At 41.2% G+C, this 21,307-nt stretch overlaps 1 protein-coding gene across 3 annotated transcripts in view; it reads left to right on the top strand.

The window, feature by feature from the left end:
* oxr1a (oxidation resistance 1a) overlaps positions 1-21,307 on the top strand; it is a 209,276-nt gene that overhangs the window by 120,216 nt on the left and 67,753 nt on the right. Inside the window, exon 1 of one of the 3 annotated variants that reach the window (XM_049584532.1) lies at positions 3,818-4,183. The exons of the other annotated variants lie outside the window; for them this stretch is intronic. Coding sequence (XP_049440489.1) covers positions 4,027-4,183 — 157 coding nt within the window. The 5' untranslated portion in view covers positions 3,818-4,026. Of the gene's footprint in view, positions 1-3,817; positions 4,184-21,307 lie in introns of those variants that run through there. 3 annotated transcript variants of the gene reach the window in all.

Consider the following 21,307-nt stretch of genomic DNA (forward strand, 5'->3'; position numbering starts at 1 on the left):
TGTCCAAGTGCCAAGTGTACCAGCAGGGCCCTGTGCAAGGTCAGAGAGGAACAGAGGGCCAAATGAAATCCCCTGACTGCAAGACCATCAAGGGGCTCTTACATCAGCGTGAGAGCTGTTGACAGAAGTCTTTGAATGACAGTTAAAATCAAGACAACAAGATTGTGTTTTACTTACGTCTGTAAGTAGTTAAGTTAGTTAAGTTGCATAAGATTTGTTTGACCAGTTTATGTGCCCCAGGCTATGTGCAAAGAGGTTTCAGAGTTTTACAGTCAGAGAAGTCATTATCATTCCAAACACTGATGAATGCCAAATGATTGGAATGGATGAGTTGTCTTATGGAATTCTAACACCGCTGAAGTGCTGAATGGCACTTAAAGGGGAATGCCACCTAAATATAGAATTCCAGTATGTTATTTCCGTGGCCTGGGAAAGTTTAATCAATATTTATGAACATGAGCTACTCTCTCTTAGAGCCAGAAACCAAAGAAGTAAGTCTCCAACTTGTGATGTGGGTTTAAAGTCTGGAGCTGCTCCACTGACAATGAATGGGACCCACAGAATGTTTGCTTACTTTTCTTTTATACCCAAATGAGCTTTATTCAATTGTAGTGTTCTCAGTTCTTAAACAGAAAGTACTGAGTACACATATACTCAGAACATTCCCCTGGGTGTGCTGTATCATCTACAACATTTTTCCAAATTCATTGCCAGTGGAGCTGCTCCAGAATGTATCGTCTATGACATCACACATTTGAGTTTTAGCACTCTACCGTTGAGATTTGGGAGACAGCTGTTCATGTTGAGTAATATTTTTAGACTGTCAGACCATAGGAATAACATGTGTGAACTTTGAAAAGGGTGTAGTTCCCCTTTAAAATAACAATAATCATTTTGATGATTGATTCAGTCAGTGAATTCGTTGTGTGCTGTTGGTTTTTCACTGTTTTTTTCTGACATTTTGTAGACTAACTTTCTGGATTAATCAATAAAATGATCAACTGATGAATCAATAGTGGAAGCAGTCATTAGTTGCAGCCATCATTTGCACAGAACTACAGTTGCCTTCAGGGTACACCAAAGCAGGTTGGAGTTATATCCTTGTGAAAAGCAAATTGTGGAGGAGCAGTCACCCCGACTTTAAAAAAAAGTTAGAAAATATGCTTATTAAACAGATTGAAATATTTTTAGGATTTGACTGTGATCTGTATTTTGATTGTGACTACTACTGTTGCTCACCTACACTTTGGCTCCTTTCAGTGAGGCAGGACACTACAGCATGCACTACCCAGTGTAACCAGCAGATGGGGCACATTCAGTATTGAATATGGCCCTGACTTGTCTGAAATCACATTGGTTCAAGCACTCAATTAAACAGTTGTTTGAACCTCAGCCCACCCACCACAGATACCAGGTACTTCCCCCTGTCACATTACAGCTTGAAAAGAAATGCTTCCCTCTTTACCTTTTTCTGATGTGAAAAAGTGAACAAATGCACACCAGGCCCCTCATTTTGATCGCTTCTCTAATTCATCTGAAACATTACAGGATTTTTTTACACTCCTGACTCCTGTCTCACAACTGCTCCGTCCCTAGATGAATAATGCATCACGGTCTTTTCAGTTCAACACTTGAGCCTGCTGCCCAATTATTACACGCTGTTCTGGTCTGTTAGTTTTTCACTTTTCCCACATTCATTTACGCACCTCAAATGCCATCTCCTTCTATCCCTCACTAGACGAGCAGCCACTTATATGTCACAGGTCTCAGAGTTCTCGCTGTGCCCCCTTGAGTCACACACGAGCGCAGAAGTGTACTTTGGCTCTGAATGTCTCAGTTTATTAGAATGTTATTATGGTGGGAGTCAGACTGATGTCATTCTCTGGGGTGTCATAAAGCCACACACTTGATGGCTGTAAAATATCCTGGCAGCAGTCTGGCAATGGGTGTTGGCTGAGCTCAGATGCATCTTTATGCATTTATTTATTTATTTGTAAAGATTTATTTTTTAAAGTTCATTATTCATCCCCATGATCTGAATTATAATAACCTTTAGAAGTCTGCCTCCAATCAGCACAGAATCTCCAACTCATTATTCATTTCACATTAAATGCAGGCCTATAGGAACAGCTGTAGAGGAGAATGCAGAACCTGAAACCCCAAGTAACATAAATACAGTGGCGCCGCCAGGAATTTTTCATAGGGAACACCAGATGGTGCGACTGAAAAGCTTGGGGTGGAAATTCAAAACCAAAAGCCATAACTAAATTTCAGGAATTCTCTTGTTGAAGTACGTAGGTGAAGGAATCTTACCTTGGTTTCTTATTTTACAAAAAAATACAGTTAATCATCTGATGTTCAAAGACCTGTACTGAGTTAACATTTTGAATTCCACAACAATCCTGTTTGAATGTGTTATTGAGACATGCTCCGCAATTTATTGTTCTTCAAAAAGGCTGAATGTCCTTTTCCTTAAAAAGACAAATATACAGATTTAATTTGAAGGAGTTCATTGAGTTTAAGCAATAAAAAATACAGTTTTTGTATTGCGATGCACCTTGGGTTTCTGTGGTCTGGGTGCCTGGTGTTTTTGCTGGAGTGCTCTGAACTCTTCAAGTTGAAAAAACTTTGCCCCGTGTAATTTCTTTTTTGTCATCTTTTTTCATTGTCCAATTGGATGATTTGAGAGGCGGGCGTTCTGTGATGGTCATGACAACAAGTTTCCAGCTGGTAAACAATGGAGGAAAAACTGGTGGTAGCAGTTGCTAGATACCCAGAGCTATACGTCCTAATGATAGAGAGCAGGTTGTCAAACTGACACCTGGTCATCCTAAAATATGCCTGGAAATGGTCATCATTGAGGCGAAGCTCCTGGACCAATTGGTGACTCTCCCCGTGATCCACCTTCTTTTTTAGGGTCTCGTGTGTTCCAACACAGATCTCTGTTCTCTGTGCCCAGCAAACTATTTGCTGACTGCCTCTCACCTTCAACCAGAGCTACAGCAAGTATCCTCTGCCTCAAAATTTTTGTAAGTAGCAACTAATTACTGTGAAAAACAAACAAACAAACAAAATGATAGATTGAGTACACAGGAAGGTGATGCGGTGGTTGCATGGCAACAATAAAAAGGTGCAGCAAGTTTTTTTTAATAGTGGCATTCAGTTTCTTAAAAAAAAAAAAGGCAGTACGGTGCCCTTCACGTTTTGCAATGTGCAACACACTTTCTGTGTAATAGGGGTCTAAAGTTATTTAGTTCACAAAATATCATTACCTTTGCACTTCCTTAAAAAACGTGCCACACTTTCTTAAAGACAGTAATATCAGCCTCTAATTATTATTATTTATTTTAATTTTTAAAAAAGGGGGGAGCTGGGGCAGTAATTGTATCAAGGGGCTCCTGCCCCCCCACTAGGAGACGCCACTGTATATAGGCTATATGTGGAGAACCTAACTGCCTAGCGAAAATGTTGCTTTCCACATATAGCCTGGCTTACATGTAGGAGGAAATCTGTAGGCTACATTTTAGAAAGAAAAACTTTACTTTATTTTAAATGTCTTTTACTGGAATTCGCTGAGAAGAGGTTTGTCTGAGATCCTCTGTAAAAAAAAAAAAAATAACAGTAGTAGTTTCACTATGTCGGACTGTGCTACACCGTAATATTCTCAGTTTTTGTTCCCTCGAGGTTGAATCAAATATGGGCACGGTATTGGACATATCTATAGATACACTTGTCAGCCCAGTGAAAACAGGGCAGTAGGTCAGTGGGCTGCTGTAAACAGAGGCAGTGTATTTCCAAAGTGCGTTGCACGGCTTGACTCCACTAGGGGCAAAAACAAAGTTGGTGCTTGTTGGTGTATTTCAATGAGTTCCTGTTTTGGAATGTGTCAACTGTTGGAGGCTTTTCACACCGCGAGTCTGAGCCCGTGACTTTTCGCCAGCACTGCGTTTTGCGCAATGACAGCAGGCTTTATAGCAATTTAAAGCTTTGTTTTTAGCTACACTGGCTAGGTTTTAACAAAGTGTTATGGACTTCATATATTCTCTTACGGGCAGCAGCCCTGTCAGAGTTGTCAGGGACGCAATCTCCCAGAGACTGTGGCCTGGACCCGAACAGGACACTGTCGAAACTCAACATGTCCAGGCTGGGACAACACACGACAGTAACAACGACTTCAAAACAGGTTAGTCCAACTTTCAGTTCCGTTAGCTGATTTGGAGACTTCAGGAGTCCAGCCTTACAGAGAAAAAGTTGCAACACACGTCTGTCCTCCACAGCGTGCTGCCAAAGTGCCTTGAGAAATCGCTTAGTTTACCGTTTCCTCGTCCCTTGGATACTTTTCGTGCCTGTGAGAACATATGTTAAGATGTGGACATACATTTTAAATGTCACCCTTAAATTCGGCGGTGTGCTCTCATTAAGTGTCGCCTATTTCGATATAATTTCAGCTTGTAGTTGTGGTATTTCCGCAGTCAAATGTCACTCAAACACGCTGTGCTCAGTGCTTTCTACCAGCGTTTAAACAAAAGTTAATGAAATACAGCTATGTTTTTAATCATAATGATTCCAAAACTAAGTAGACAAAGATTAGCATTTGATACCATACGAGTTAGCAGCCTAATATTAACCGAGTAGATTTTAAACGAAATTAGCAACTCTCACACACGTCATGTTGTTGTTGTCACTTGCAGCCTTGTCAGCTGAAGTTTTCACAATACTTGAACATAAATTTAAACGACAGATTCATGTGTCAGTTTCTCTGTATGCACAAAGCTTAATAATGGGACACACATGCATTATGCAACACTTGTTGTTGCACACATGTTAAGAAAGACTTCCTGGATAGTGTTTTCATAGGACTCAGGGTCCCCATGCCTGCTTCCCTTCCTTATTTTCTAATGTTTGAACTGATGTGAGCTCAGCAAACCAGCTACGTTCATGTGCTCTGTGGTTGCACTCTGTCTGTCCAGTTTGTTGTGAGGACACACCGCCTGTAACAACCGAGGCATTCCAAATATTTCAGATCAGCAGGCAGTGCAAGCTAAACCATCCAGTCAGTCAGTGAACAAGCATGTCCTCAAGGCTTTTCACATCAGGGAGTATCTCCATGTTAATGAAGATTGGATTTTTTTTTTTTCTCTTTCTGCTTTGCCTCTCACACATAATTTATTATGAAACCCATCAGTGCCTTCTCTGACTTTGAATTAAAAGCTGAGATCTGTAGCACTATTGAAATGAAAGGCAGGAATGGATCTGAGCTCTCGGCCACACGATCCGTCAAAATATCACACAGAAGGTTTTGCGCTATTAGTTAGCAGTAATTGGTTGTTCTGAAAACAGAAAGTTGCAGAATGAGGGCACACTCTTGCCCTGCTCTGGTTTAATGTACAGGGGTTTGCAGCTCATGCAGAGTCATCAGGCTCCAGAGCTCTGTGGCAGGCAGGTTAATTGTTCGATCTAATTAGGACAAAGATTAATCAGATGCATGCTCTGTTGCTCTTGAAACGCCATGGATGGCAGTCGGGTTCATTAGCAGTCCCTGTACCTCTCTCTTCCAGCAGCAGAGTGGACCGCGGGGGTGGCTTGTGTCTGCAGGCTACCACCCTGCTTAGGGGGAAAGAATGAAACTAACTAGACATGGAGTCAGGTAGTGGAAGTGAGAGGATGATGTTAGAGAGAGGATGAGCACTGAGGTCTTGGGTGAAGCATAGGTCGGCACTGCAGTGTTTGACAACACCAACGAAGGGCCCAGCACTGTCCATACCATCCTCTTAGCAACAGACATGGCCATCACCTTTGTTATTGTTTTTTAATGAACATGAAGGCAATGTTTCTAAGGTCCAAATGCTGCATGAGGAATGGAGCAGCACATTAACTAGAGCAGCAGCAATTCATGAGCGTGAGACTCATGTAGTTTTATAAAAGTGAGGCTTTGTTGCCCCCCCCCCCATAAGACCACATGCTATCACATGACTAAAGCTCCGCATAAAAGATGACACCTGAGCCAGTCTTAAATGCTGAATAAAGACTTTGAAATGTGGCGTAGGGCTGCAAGTAATAATTATTTTCCAATGTTGATGAAGCTGTCAGTTATTTTCCTTGCCAATCAATGAATCATTTTGTACTATAAATTAGCAGAAAATAGAAATATATGTCAATCACAGTTTCCTAAAACCCAAGATGAAGTCTTCAGTGCTTATTTTGTCAGACCAAAGTCTAAAAGCCAAAGATACTCAGTTAAAATCACATAAGATGAAGAAGAGGGGCAAATCCTCACAGTTGCAAGGCTGAAACTGGGTAATTTCAGTTTCTAAGTTAAATGATTATCTAAATAGTTTCTGATACATTTTTATCTCTTACTTGTTTTTATGTGTTTGAAAGATCCATAAGGTAGTATACAGATCTTTGTGGTTACACTGTTAGCGTTGTCAGCACTGTTGCCATTGCTAGCTCTGTTTGCACTGTTAACACGGCTAGCCACAGACTCAGCCTCCATGTTGAGAGCTGTGTGCAGACAACCTCTGAATCATAGGGTCACTCTGAATGTGGTACAGAGCTCCGTCAGTGGTCTCCTCCAGTTGTAGCATTGGAATATCAGAAACTGTAGGTAATTACCTCAAGCAAGCTGCTTTAAAGTGTGCGAAAAACGACTTGAAAAGTCTGTGAGGGAAACAACCACCCCTTACTGATTTCACAGTGGTGCAGCCCTGAGCTCTTGCAGATTGGAATGCATGTCAAAGTCTTGAGTTCACAAGGAGGTCAGTGGGTATGGGAAGCTGTAGCTCTTATCTGGACAGGAGACAAATGGGTAGAAAGAGACAAAATTAGAGATCCATTTTTTAGTGCAGCTGCTTTGACAAGTCACACTTCCAACTCGATGAATTACGACATGCAGGCTTGTATTGTTAAGGCTGTATGGAAGCTTCTGTGTCATTGCTATTAACATCACACAGCTATCTGGGGTATTGGTTTAGTTGGCACATACAGTAGTGACTGAGATGAATAGCCTTTCAAAGACTGACTGCAAACTCCTGCAGGCTTACCTGCTAGGAAGCAGAAGTATAGACATAATAGAGAGATTTAAAAAGTACCTTTAGAGACACAACAGCAAGATTTAAGGTATCTGCTGTAGACACAGTTGCCACACCTGCAGGCATTGAAGCGCATGTTACAGCACAGCATGCTCCTGCAGATCATCCTGTCTCAGCTGTAATCAGCATCTTAGTGCTCTTCCCCAAATGTTCAAAGAGACGACACTCGGTGAACAGATACAGTAGTGTGTATGCTGCTCGTCTGATTTTATTACTGAAGTCTGTGAAGAAACTAGAAAGACAGGATATTCTGAAAGGTAGTATATAAATCTGATATTTGAGTGTATGGAATTCTAGAGGTAAGACTGGCTGGCAAACAAAGAAGCCCACATGACACACATTTTTTGTAATCTCAACTATATTCTGAGAGTGCACTTTAATATCAGTTTCTTTTTTGCTATTGAATAAAAATATGCACCGTCACAGGCATATCTGTGCAGGGTCAAATTATTGATCAATTACAGATCAGATTTCTCAGTTGCTCTTGTACAGTGATTCCCAATCTTTTTGGCCTGAGACCTTTTAAAGTATAGCAATGTCCACAATCAGTAGTTGCAAAAGGGATTATTTTGGTGATATTTAGAGACCACCAGAGGGAAAACTCTAGGTAAAAACCAGTAAACTCAAAGATGTAGAGGAGCTTCAGGTAGTTGTCTCGCAGCCTCAATTGGTCGCGACCCACAGGTTTGGAACCACTTGGACCTCTAGGGCGTGATTTTTAAATTATTTTGCCCTCATCTGATTTGTTCAGAGTAGGGTGGACACAGAAATCCATTTTTCCAATCAGGTCTGGGCCACTTTCATATGTAGTCCTAAATCTGATAGATATCTGATCACTGGCCATGCAGCACAGACACTGTTCTCTGTGAAACCCTCTACATTTTGGCCTCACCAATCCTGACTCCTGCTGTATCCACACCTGTCTCTTCACAGAGCCCCCAGCATTAGCTGCTGATAGAGCTATTGCTTTTGCATTCCTTCGTCTTCTCACCCTCGTGTCATTGTTTTGACAGCCCATAATCCCTCAGTATTCCAAAGTATGTCCCATTGAACAACAGCCCGTTCTCTCGGAAACAAATGTCGGTCCGATGATGTCACTTTGCATAATAATTAGCCATGAGCATCTGTTTAGGAGAGTGCCATTGGAGAAACTGCCTTTGGAACAATGAGCAGTCCTTTCCTCAACATACAAGGAATGATCATCTGCCCTCCGTAGCAAATCATTCAGAAGATGAGCGTTTGTACGACTATGTCATTTGTTTTTTCCCCAAATGCTTGTTTAGCAATTGCAATATTTTTTGTTTTTGTAATGTGTGTGACATTATTGGTCACATGTGAGACATTTCAGGGCAGAGATCAGTTCACACTGAGCGTCGCTTGTAACATAAAGGTGAACAGTCCAGGCAGAACGATTGAATTTAGGAAAATAATTGGAACTGAGCATTAAGCCCTATAATGTGAACACAGCCTAAGATGTCCCACTGTAGGAAAGCTTGAGCAACAGATGGCACTGAATAAGTCAAAAAGTGATGTTACATATAAGCTTACAGTTTTTACGGATTCGTCTGTTAGGTACTGGAATGCACACATTTTGCCATATAAAAGCAGTCTTGATCCAGCATGAGCTTAACTCTGGACATATTGGTACAGGGAAGTGGCCGTAATATCACAAACAGATTGTGTCCCCATGTATTAATAGCAGATGATTCACCGGCGCCTCGGTGCAAGAGCAGGTTTGTCCTTCTCACGACATTGAACTGCTCTCTGCATCTCTAAGTTCTCTCTGTCCCCCTGGGTGTTCACTTATTTGTCACTGTTCACGTTCACCCTAAGGCTGACACCAACTCTGCCGCAATTATCAGGATGATTCAGAAAGTGCAATCTGCTGATGTTCTCAGCACTGTAATAGGTGATTTTAATCACCTTAATTTCCAAAAAGTCCTTGAGCAGTTTGTATCAGCGTGTCACTCCTCCTGCATGCCATTATGAGGCCCTCCTGGGATCCGTTATGGCTGTGTCATGGGAACGTAAGTGGCAGGAGTCCCACTGGAATCATCGGACCACAGCGCTCTATGCCACTTAGAGAACCGTGTTGAGAGTTTGAACTAATGACAGTTCCCTGACTTTTCAAGGATGCTTTGTCCACACAAGCTGGTCTGTGTTTCAAGAATTGGCAGTATCAATGACCACATTGACACTGTATCTTTCTCCAAGGAGTTTGTCATCAGAATTATGACAGTATGTCCCTCTAACAGGATGATGCATCTCCTATGAGGAAAACTAGAAAGTAGATGAGTTTAGAATTCAGATCCAGATGAAAATAGAGACGGAGAGCCTGAGCTTGTTAGCAACTTATCCCTATCACGGGATGATACTTATCACAGGGTGAATGGCCGGAAAAGATTTAAGATAGACATGTAGCCAATGAGCTGAGTAGCACTATACATGTCGTGATTGCCAATTCCGAGATCAGTGAAAGATATTTTCAACAGCAGCTGTGTCAAAGAGGCCAGATGATGAGCACAAACGCTGAGCACAGTTGACGTTTAAGGGAAGGTAATTAAGACCTGCGCTGAGTGATTCAGCTGCATCTTGTGCGTCTTCATCACTCCAGCTGAAAAGAGAACCCAGCCTCTGGAAACACGCAGCTCTCATATTGAAGGATTCCACACCTGTGGTAGTAATATCCCTCCTTAACACATCACAGAAATAAAACCAAAGACTTAAGAAGTGCAGGGGTATGACGTCAGCTGGAGTTTTCTAAAGGGATGTTTGAAAGCTTGGATTTGAGTTTATCACTTGCAAACTTTCTGCTCATTGTTGCTCCTCAGACTTTTTAAGCTGATGGACTTTGCTAAGGGTGGCTCTGTTTATCATGGCAGGGAAAGCAGCTCTTTCATTCGTTGATTCAGGTTGGGAGGATTTCACTTGCTTTTTTAAGCTAATCAGTGGGGAGCCAATGTGAAGCAACATTTGATTAAGTGTACAGGTGATTATGCCACTCTCTAGCAGGAGTTCAGGGAACACCCAGTGATGTTAATTCTCATGGTGAAAAATGTACTTTTCAAGCCAAGAGTTTGTGGTTGGAACACAAGACACGCCTAAGAAGACTGGTTAGTTAAGTGTTGGTTTACCAACACTTAACATTAGGGTTCTACATCTAGTGAAACTGACATTTAGTCAGTTTCACTAGACCCTCTGTAATCTCCACTGCAGTTTAACTACTTAAAGGGACAGTTCACTCCAAAATAGGGCTGCAGTGGAAGCATAACTTGGTCAGTATCTGCAACGAATTGGTGCCAAAATGATGGACAGCTGACTGGGCTTCAGTAAGGCCAACGATCATCCTTCCTTATCTGTAAATGTTTGATGAAGTGCTCCTACTAAAGGGACTACTAACTACTTAAAGTGACAGTTAACTCCATTTTTAAAAAATAAATGTATTTCCTCTCCCCTGTAGTACCATTTATCAGTCTAGATTGTTTTGGTGTGAGTTACTGAGTGTTGGAAATATCAGCAATTGAGATGTCTGCCATCTCTCCAATGTAATGAAACTCAGCTTGTGGAGCTCAAAGTGCCAGAAAAATACATTTAAAAAAACTCAACAGTAATGTCTCTTTCCAGAAATCATGACCTCAAGATAACCCACAGACCTTTCTGTGAGCAGTTTCACGTAGGAACTATTTTCTTTCTACCGAACTGCACCTGCCAACCGTATCACCTTTAAGAAGGAAGCGTGCATCTACTCATGGGCGAGAGGCTTGTGCTCATTACAGAGCAAGATGTAAACATTAATGGTGTCCCCCTCCGCTGAGCTGAAATGTTAGCTAGCTCAGTGGTGCTACAGTAGGTGAGCTCGCAGTAGATGCACCCTTCCTGCATGGTGATACAGTTGGCGGGTGTAGTTGGGACAGTAGATCAGGTATTCAACTAATTGTAAGACCAGCGGTTCAATCTCTTGCTCCTCCAGTCCGCATTTTGAAGTATCCTTGGGCCAAGTTGTTCCAGCTGGCTGTGCCATCTGTGTTTGAGTGCATGTGTGAATAGGTGAATGGTACAAGGAATGTAAAATTGCTTTAAGTGGTTGAAAGACTAAAAAAGTGCCACACATACACAAGACAATTTACCATTTAGTACACATATGAGTACAATGTGAGATGTTTTTTGTAAGCATGATCCTTTGAAGGTGAAATAACAGTCATGTAAAAATGAGTCTCAGTTTGCCTTAACTTATTTCAAGTACTCAATAGGTTTGATATATTGGTTCACGTTGAAGTATTTTGCCAATAGTTATTTACTTTACAAATTGGTTTGAACTACTTTTAAAGACCATCTTACTAAAGGAAATACCATATTTGCAGTTGCAGTACCTGTTATGACTTCTGAAGTGAACTCTGAGCACTAAGTGGTCAAAACAGGGCTGCAGTGGGAGCATAACTTGGTTAATGTCTGCAAAGAATTGGTGCCAAAATGATGGACAGCTGACTTGGTTTTAGTGAGGCCAACAGTCATCCTCCCTTATCTGTGAATGTTTGACAAAGCACTCCTAACTGGTTTGATTTTTACATGTGGTTTAAACATGGTCTCAGATAAAGCAAACCTCTGAGGGAAATTTCTTTTTTTTCCCCCAACTGAGTTATTATTCTTATTTTACCTCCTGTCCTTCTAAGCTAGCTTCATCATAAAGGATAAACATTTGGCACTAAAACAGTTTGTAAGATGACTTTTGTTTTATTGCAAAGGAGAGAGACGGTTCATCAAGTTGTCAAGTCTCACCCCCTTGTGTGTGATAGTTAGTCATGCAGATGGATTTGAGGAGACGCTGTCTTCTTTTTTCCTCTTGATCTCTGCAGACCTGTCTGGGTAAATGGAAAGCAAGCTGTCGGTGTAGGTGATACAGCCTCTGTTTCTGGTTGGCCGTTACAGACGGTGGTTAGACAGGAGGTGCACTTTGAGGAGGATTTTACATTACTCATCCTGCTCCTTGCCTTTATTTAATGCAGCAGTGAGAGATGTTTTCAGGTATTTTACACAAGTATAAGGAACAGTACTGCAAAAAAGGACTCAGTTACAATTAAAAGTCCTGCATTCTAAATTTCCCCCCGTTCAGAGTATATCTTTTATTAGATTATTATTAGAGATGCCTTAAAGGAACAGTTTGGCATAGCTTTATGTCTGCTTGTGCCACTGTTACACTCCATATCATCAATCCCCTAATTGCCACATGTTGCCACAATAGCCACTGTTTACAAAAAGCTCTTGTATATATTCACTTAATCACTGATTTAATGCAACCACTATTATTCACAGTGTGTATATATGACAAGCCCCCCAGTATCCCCTGGTGTATTAACTCCGTACCTGCATTTGGCCTATACCGTATTCAAATCTCGCCTCCTGAACAGAATGCTTTTCTTTTGGCTCAATAAGAAGATCTGATAATGCAGAGTTTGTGTTTCTCCTAGCTGAGCTCATCACTTCTCCTGCTATTGATTGGTGCTGTAACCTGAGAGGTTAGTGTTGCTGCCGAGATGCAGAGAGCCAGGGCTCCAAAGGGCGACGCAAACCGATAAAGATGCGCCTTTGCATCACAAAGTTTGCTCATACCAACTGTGCTCCATTTCCTACCATCTGCTTTCTACCATGAGATTTCTCTCCGGGAAATCCAAATATTATTTCATTAATTATGGGTAATTATATAACGATAATAAATGGACACTGGTCATCAATGCCCTTTTGCACATCAGTTGAGGCACAGTGTTGCATTGCTCTCATGGTAAAGATGAATCACAGCGTTGTTGAAGAAGCTACAGCAAGTGTACATTATGTATATGTATCATCGCCATCGATCCAGCTGATGCAGAGTTAGACTTCAGCCATACCATTCATCATGTCTCTTTCACCCCTCCACCACACACACACACACACACACACACACAGCCTCCCACCCACAACTTTGACTTGCAAATAAATATTGCTCAGAGTGCAATAACCTTAGCGCCAAAGGTTGGAGGAATCACAGTGTGATTAGCGAGCCTAGAGTCTGAATGCATGTGACAGCAGAGAGGAGGAGGAGGAGGAGGGACGTCTGGAGCTCAAGCAGGACCTCCTGTTTTCAGCTGCATGAACTGTGGATCAAAGAGCTTTCACTGTGTGTTAGTGAGAAACTAACTATGCAGGATATTGTGCCATCATCGTGGTGTCAGTGTCAGCATGTGGATTTCTACTTGTGTAGGGCAGCAATCAGCAGTTGTAGCCATAATTTGTTGATCTCTTTTATTCATTCTATTAAAAGATTAATTCTGTTGTCTGTAAAATGTCTTAAAATTATTAAAAAACATGTCTACGTCAATATTCAAATGCCCAAAGTAGGAATAATAAAAATGTTAGCTACTAATGCCAGTTTGGTGCCTGAACAAAATCCTTCCTTTCAGCCACACTAGCAGCATAACTCTAGGGATGGCAGGGTCAGTCGGTCCAGACTGAAATGACTCAGCTAGAGATGAAACGGTATCAACATTTCATATCACCTGTATAATGAGCAAAACTATCCTGGTTATCAGAATTATCACAGTATTGTTCGAACATGCTACATTAAAACTATAATATAGCCAATACCTTGTAAACGTATGAAAAGCCTGTCACATGAGCGTGAATATTAAAGATAGCCTGTCTTCAAAGTGCTTGCTCAAGTGTCACTGGTGATGAGGACAAGGGACCAGTAGAATCACTGGATTTGCCTGCTGCACGCCCACTTTGTAAACAAAGGAAAAGCAAAACAAACCCACATTGCATGCTGGGCCCTCCTGCCTGTGTCTGGGAGACTGTCGCTAACTTTGGTTGATGCTGGACAGTATTCACCATCAGTTTTTCAAAAGGTGGCAAAATTTGAAACAGTAATACTAATTGTTGAGAGTGTTGCCAATTTGTTTTGTTTGTTTGTGTGTATGTGTGCAGAAGTGGTAACCCTTTCATGCCTAGTCTCAACAACTATAGATGCATTGCCATGAGAAGACATTTATGTCCCCCAGAGGACAAATCCTACTGACTGAAGTGATGCTCTGCCACCGTGAGGTTTATTTTTTTTGTTTTTTATTGAAGTGTTTTGTCTGCTGTCGAGTAGATTGCCATTAAATGTGGTACAGTCATTCGTGCCCCCCTCAGGAGGAACTAATAACTGTTTTCCTGACTTATAATCTAGCACCACCGTCATGTTACTAACACACTAAAGATGGTGATCATGGTAAACATTGTACCAGCTAAATATCACCATGTTATAATGAGCATGTTGACACGCTGACACTGGCATTTGGCTCAAAGCAGCACTAGGTACAGCCCCACAGAGCTACTCGTATGACTGTAATCTTGTTTCATTCAACAAAAAAAAGCTTGGCAGTTTTTGATACTTGTTGCTAAAGACACATTTCAGTGAGAACCAGAAATTATTGAGGTTTGATACCCAGCCCAGCCCAAGGTTCCATATTCATATTACTTGTTTTGTCCACAAAGGTATTTGTTTTACCATGATATTTTACAAGGAAAGACAAGTCTTGACATTGGTGAAGCTGGAAACGGGAATGTTTGGAATTGTTGCTTGATAAATGACTTAAATCAGTTCATATTGTCGCAGAATTCTTTTCTGTCCAACGACTAATCAGTTCGGCTAATTGTCTCTGCTCTCTACTTGTGAACACAATACAAGACCTAAGGGATACTTGCACAGTGTCTGTCCACCACAGATTGAGTCTCTAAGAACAACCTTAATAACTTGTAGCTTAAAGATCGGGCATTCGTATTATTGATAATTACCAGTCAATATATTTATTTGTCACATGAACTCATACAAGGTACAACTCCAGTGAAATGCAATCCCATCAGCTCCTTGAACTTTATTGTTGTTCATGCTTACAGACTGGCTGCAATGTTTGTGTTTATGTCATCCTGGATGGTTCTAGTAATCATGATTTCTAGTTGTGGAATGATTTAGGCTATCTGTAGTTTTGGGTACGGTTGCGTCTCTTGTTTAACAGATTGAATCCAATGCAGACACAGTGAGTTTATTGACGTCATTGTTGAGGTCGACGGCAGTATCCTGGAATATGTTTCAGACTGCGTCATGTAGTGCAGACTGTGGGGCGGCCTCTGATTGGCCTGACCATTTCCTGATCTCTCATGTCACTGGGGGCATGCGTTGTACTTTGTTTACATATTTGCACCTCAGTAGCATATCTGGTTATGATTAATTAACCAATATGATTACAATGAGGCAGCTTAAGTGCTTCTCTTTTCATCGAGAACAATTAGATTTGTAGCAACGTTTCCACCAGCTGAAAGTACTCATCTGTAATGCAGACAGGTTTACCACTCTTATTTTTTAATAACACCTTTTCCCTTTAAGTCTGCACCGGGTTCGTCACCATGGAAACAGTCAACGCTGTCAGAATATTAATTGAAATGAGTGCGTGTTAGCATTAGCACACCTCAGTATGATACAGTGTCTGGCTTTTAATGCTGAGAATGGGGAAAGAGAATCATCTGGCACTGTAAAGAACTGAAGCCACATTACCAGTAACACAACAGGAGTGTGATTAGCCGACATGGGGAGAGTGTTAATGAGAGGACAGGGCAGATTCACTGCCTCCTGTTCTAGCGTGGACACACACACACACACACGTACACACACACACACACACACACACACACACACACACACACACACATATACACACACACACACACACACACACACACACACAAAACTGCAGTTCAGCAAAGTTTCCCCATAAAAGCTGAGTGGTGTATAGGCTGGTCCGTGGAGGCTGGCAGTGTAATATAGAGCTGAGTGGTACTGAGAGTGTTGGCAAAGGGATGTTGCCTGTCACACTGTGTTCTCTCTGTGTTTAAGTTGACAGCTCTGCTAGACCCATGTACTGTATATTCATTACAATGGGAAGACTACAGCCTGTGCTAGCACTATTGCGGAGTTACACAGCAATAATGGCCTGTTTCTTGATACAGTGCTGTTGACACTTTTCCTCTATTCAGTGGTATTCATAAGTCTTCTGAGACAATGGGACTGTTGATTAAGAAAGCTGACATTTGCTGTTGTTGGTATGATACATTGCCTTTATCATCCCGCGGCTTACAATAAGAGAAGTAATTAGAGGTTCCATGAGTGTAATTACTTTCCTGCAGGTCGGAGACATTCGAAGTATTAAAAAGTCTTTAGAAAAACAGCCTGGCTTTATTGAATGTGATTTGGTCATTTAAGATTGGTAAAACTTGTGTCTGCTGTATCCAGGTGGAACCCACTCTTTTAGCAGTCTTTATTTAAAAACATGCTTTTTTTCCATTTTTCTTCAAGTCAGTGACAGTATAGACAAGATAACAGAAATCTGTGAATCCCTAAAAAGCCTTAGAAGGCATTCAATTCTTCAATCTAAGGCCATAAATTGGTATTAAAATGTCTTAAAATCAGTCTTCCAAAAGTCTTAAAATGCTATGATATGGGAAGTAGGATTTTATGCATTGTTTTCTCTTTCTGACATTGCAGAAATCTTCAGATTACTGAATGTTTCTTGCAGTAATGTAACACAGATCAGGATAGTGGAACCAGCGACACTAGTATTTTTGTTTCCATCAGGGATGCTTAGAGCAGAGAATCCACGGTCTGTTAGCTAGCTGTCACTGTGCCCTGAACGACATGGGGACGTGCAAATCCAACAGAAACTGGCTGTTTAACCAAGATTTTGTGGCATGGCTGAAACTGGCACAATGCAATTCATATGAGGCTCTGTGTTCTTAAGGCAAAAAGTTATTCACATTCGGCATGATGGGAATCAAGGGATGGGGAATCCCACGTGCAGAGCGAGAAAAAAAATTGCCCAACAAACACGACAACAAACGGCAGGTATTTTCCAGCTCTGTTTTACCCTCGTCTGCACCACAAGACAGAAACTCATGTTTTGTCACTGTGACCTCATTAAACATGTTTGTGGCCATAACTTAAGAATTCATGGGCTCATTATGACAGCATTTCACACGAATGTCTGATAGGATAAAATGATGAAATGATAACACTTTAAACTGTCAACTGTCATGGCTACATATGAGTATGTACAGACAGGATTTAAACTCTATCTTCACTAGTTTGCAGGAACATACAACCCCAAGGCAGCAATTCTATGTTTTTCTTCAAGTAGTTATTTTAAAATTGGTCTTTAATTTCATTCCAAATTGTATTGGAAAAAAAAGTCTTAAAACATTCAGTCTAACTTGCCTTAAGCTGTAGGAACCTTGGATGATTTAGTTGCATGTCACACATGTCATTAAATGAGGACTGTGTTTGTCTGCAGTCAAACAAACATTGAGAGATTACTCTAACAGCATGCTCTCCGCAGCACCCACACACAGGCCCTCCCTGGCACCAGCAGGACTCTACACACACCATCAGTGAACTTGGCCTCTTGGCTCACTAAATCAAACTCCATTAATGCTTCTTTGCTCACGGTATATGATAACGTATTGTAGCTTTCGATACATGATAGTTGACTTCCTTTTGCACATGAGAAAGAGGCCCGATCCGTGAAACTTGCAGCTCCTCTTTGCTGCAATAAAGTTGTCATGTCCACCTAACGGCTTGGTGTTAAGATAAGAGCACCACCAGCTTAGCTTTAAAGCCAGAGTTTGTAACTGTGTGATCGTCAGCACTTTCCACTCCTGCTTTATTTGAGTAAGCAGTCCACTGCATACACTGACTGATCAGTCTCCATTCACACACTCTTGACTTGAAGTCAGAAGTAGCGACTCTCCATCCGTCCCTCTTAGCCCAACACTAAGGCCTACATGAGAGCACTCACTGTATGTTTTTTTTAAACTTTGTTATACTTGTGTTTCTTAAGCAACAGTAAGTAACTGAGATTTTGCCCTGTCAAGGCTTTATATAAGTGTAGCTGCATGATTTTGATCAATACCCAATAACCCAACTATTACCTAATCAGGTACAGAGATAGCTGGCTTGAAATCCACTGTCTCACCCTTCCTTTGTCCTCCCCACCTCCTCATCCTGAACTTTCATACACTCACAATTGGAGGATGTTGCCACAAGCGTCTGTGTCACAACACATTTTGCTCCCAGGCCAGAGAAGCAATTGGCAAAGCAATATTGTTTTATGTTGTGAAACAGCCTTATTATCTCTTTACCTGACATTCATATTGGATTTCTGATTTAACTAGCTAGCAAGCCAATTCAGTTTTAAATGTGACTTTGTTATTTCTGTCCATTACAGGCATCATAAACTGTGCCAGAGGGCTGTGGATGTTGTTCAATTCCTTTAACGCCAATAGATGTTAACATCAAAACTTACTTAATGAACATTAATGTCCACAATCCTCACAGTTGTGCTCCCTCATTCAGTTAGAGGAAATGTAGCAGCCAGTGTACCTGATACATAAGGGGAGCTGGACAAAAGAAATGTATACAGTTTTGTAGGAATTGTTTGAAGAGTTAAGTCAATAAAGTATTTTAGAAATAAGCAAACATGGCTCTTGCAAGTCCTCAGAGCCCCAGGTGGCCTTTTTCAAATGTTTATTTTGTCTCAACAACAAACATAAACTAATTTGTAATATTACAAGATACAGAAAAGCTGCAAAAGTCAGTCTGTCTGTCGATCCACCACTTTGGTCCTGATTGAAGTCGCTCAGCAACTACTGAATATCATGTGATGTGGTACAAACATTTTGTTCCCTAGAGAATCCCTTAATTTTTTATCCAGTGTCATCATCGGTTCAAACCTTTCACTGACCAATACTTTTGTTACTGACCAAATTACTGCAAAATTTAGTGTTCAGTTGTAATTAAGAAATGTTAGCAGGCAGCACACAACTGATGCCTTCTCCACAATGCCTGCATGAGCAGCCAGGTACGTCACAGAACCTCTTGTAATTTTTTTCAGTGCCCATGTTAACAGTTTAGAGCAGCCACACTGCCTGCGTGACCAGCATTGCTCAGGCACGGCACGGCATCTAGAGGAGTCTAGCCTGTTTTTTTCACATGACGCTCGTGGTTTTCAGTGTGCCAGTGAAAATGGTCTTTTAATGATGATTGACAACGTACTACCTTTCGCTACAGTTCCAATGTATAGATTTCTCACAGACACCAAAAAAGTTAATAATTTTTAACTCAAAATAAAAACCTTCTAACATTTCTATGGACAGAATGCCTTAATTTCTTAACAGAATGCTTTTTATTGTGAAATATTCCCAGGACCATGTTCTTGGCTTGTACAGCTCCATAGATAAGTGGAGTACAGGCTTTATTGTGGAAATACAGTAGTTATATCAGCAGGCAGCTCTGCAGGGGTGCCGCAGCAGCAACGCTGTCTGTGTAAACACTGCATGTGTGCAGGCTGAATCAGTTAAGCTGTCAGGCACTGCTCATGGAGGCAGTGTGGCCTGGGTGTAAGATGGTAAACAGCAGCACATAATCATTGGTTTTGTGTGCATGTTAGCATGCTGACATCAGAATTTAGCTCAAAGCACCGCTGTACCCAAGTACAGCCTCACAGAGCCTCAAGCATGGACTTTCTCTTTGTGTTGTTATATGATACACTTAAAACGAGTATTAGTAGTGGTGTATACGGATCAAATTCTCTATCACAGTATATGTATTTTCTATACCAGTAGCTCATCTATATCTTTTGGAGAATTAATTGAGAAACAATTTATGAATATAATAGTCAGATGGGTCTCCAAATCCAGAAAATGAATTTCCTGACAAATCAAGATGTCATCACATCGATGCAAATTTCCAAATCCATAGTTGCCATTGAGCAGTTTTGTTCAATAGACCATCTTAGACAGTAATCAATGGTAATTTTCTGTTGATTGACTAATCAATATGTCAAGTATTAGCACCAAGATTAACAATATGATGCAAATATCCTCAAATTCCCAACAACAGCCGTAACAAACACTAACTATTCTAGGCTTCACAAAACACACAAGGGTGGTATGTGTTGCTGGTCTATTGCATTAGACTTTACAGGTATTTCTGATATTGTGTCTAACCCCTCAATGTACAACAAAATGCTACTGTCCTCCCTCCCTCCCTAACAAACTTTCGAGGAAAGTCTCCAGCTCTCTAACTAGTCCTGCACAGCACCTGTTCAGTGTGGCTGTGGTGCAGAGCTCTTGCCTCCCCTACTGTTTAGGGGTTTTCTAAAAATAACATCTGGGGAGGGCTGTATAGCCAGCAGGCAGGGAAAACAAGGGAGCAGAGGGAAATTGGCTGCTTGTGTATTCTATCAGACCATGAGGGAATGTTAGTCAGATAGTTGTTGACTCTCCTATTCCCTGCCCGCTTCAGTTTGTCATGGCTGTGTACAAAGTGAGGGGAACTATATATTTAGCAGCCATGATTCATACTCAACAGATTGCGCGGGAACAGAACACAGCACGTCTTTCGAGTCAAATACAGCAGCATTTGCATAAAGCTCTTGACGACAATCATTCAGACTCATTGCATTCTTTGGTAGCCGTTGGATTTGTTAAATGTGTACATTCCCAGAGGGTTAAATAGTTTCTGTCTTTTAATGGACATTGTTTCTTTTTTCTATGTAATTACAATTCAGTCACTGAGGACATCCATTAATGGCAGCTATGAAAGAACTGTGCAAGTTATTGTAGCTTTGTTCTCCCAAATCTTTTCATAGTCATGTCCTTTCAGGAAATCTGTGTACACCAGCATTGTACTTGTTGATTAAGGCGTTCTTTTGAGGACTCTTTCATCAGTGTTTTTATTGAATGTGAGTAAGGTCAGAGAGAGAAAACTTATGAAGTGGGCGCCATGGTAATAACAGATGCATACCTTTTGAAAGACTTTTTTAACAACTGATTTCAATATCGTCTTTTGTCCTCAAGAAGCTTTATTTCAGTAATATGTCACTCAGCAGGGGGGTTATCACAGTTTTCATGTCACAGCCCCCCACGTAGACATATTAAACCGTGTAGCTTGAGAGAGGTGCAAGTCAACCCTACAACGGGACTTTGTAGTGAATTTGTAGGGCATAGATAGGCTAATGGATATAGCCAATGTGATGTTACCTATTGGCTTATGGACTTCTGTCAGGCTCAAGTTTTGCCATCACCATCTTGGATTTTTGGAGTCACAAGTGGCCATACTCAGACGAGAGGATGGAGCTCACTCTTAGAATAGT

This window comes from Epinephelus fuscoguttatus, linkage group LG8 (assembly GCF_011397635.1).
Source record: "Epinephelus fuscoguttatus linkage group LG8, E.fuscoguttatus.final_Chr_v1".
Lineage (NCBI taxonomy): Eukaryota > Metazoa > Chordata > Actinopteri > Perciformes > Serranidae > Epinephelus > Epinephelus fuscoguttatus.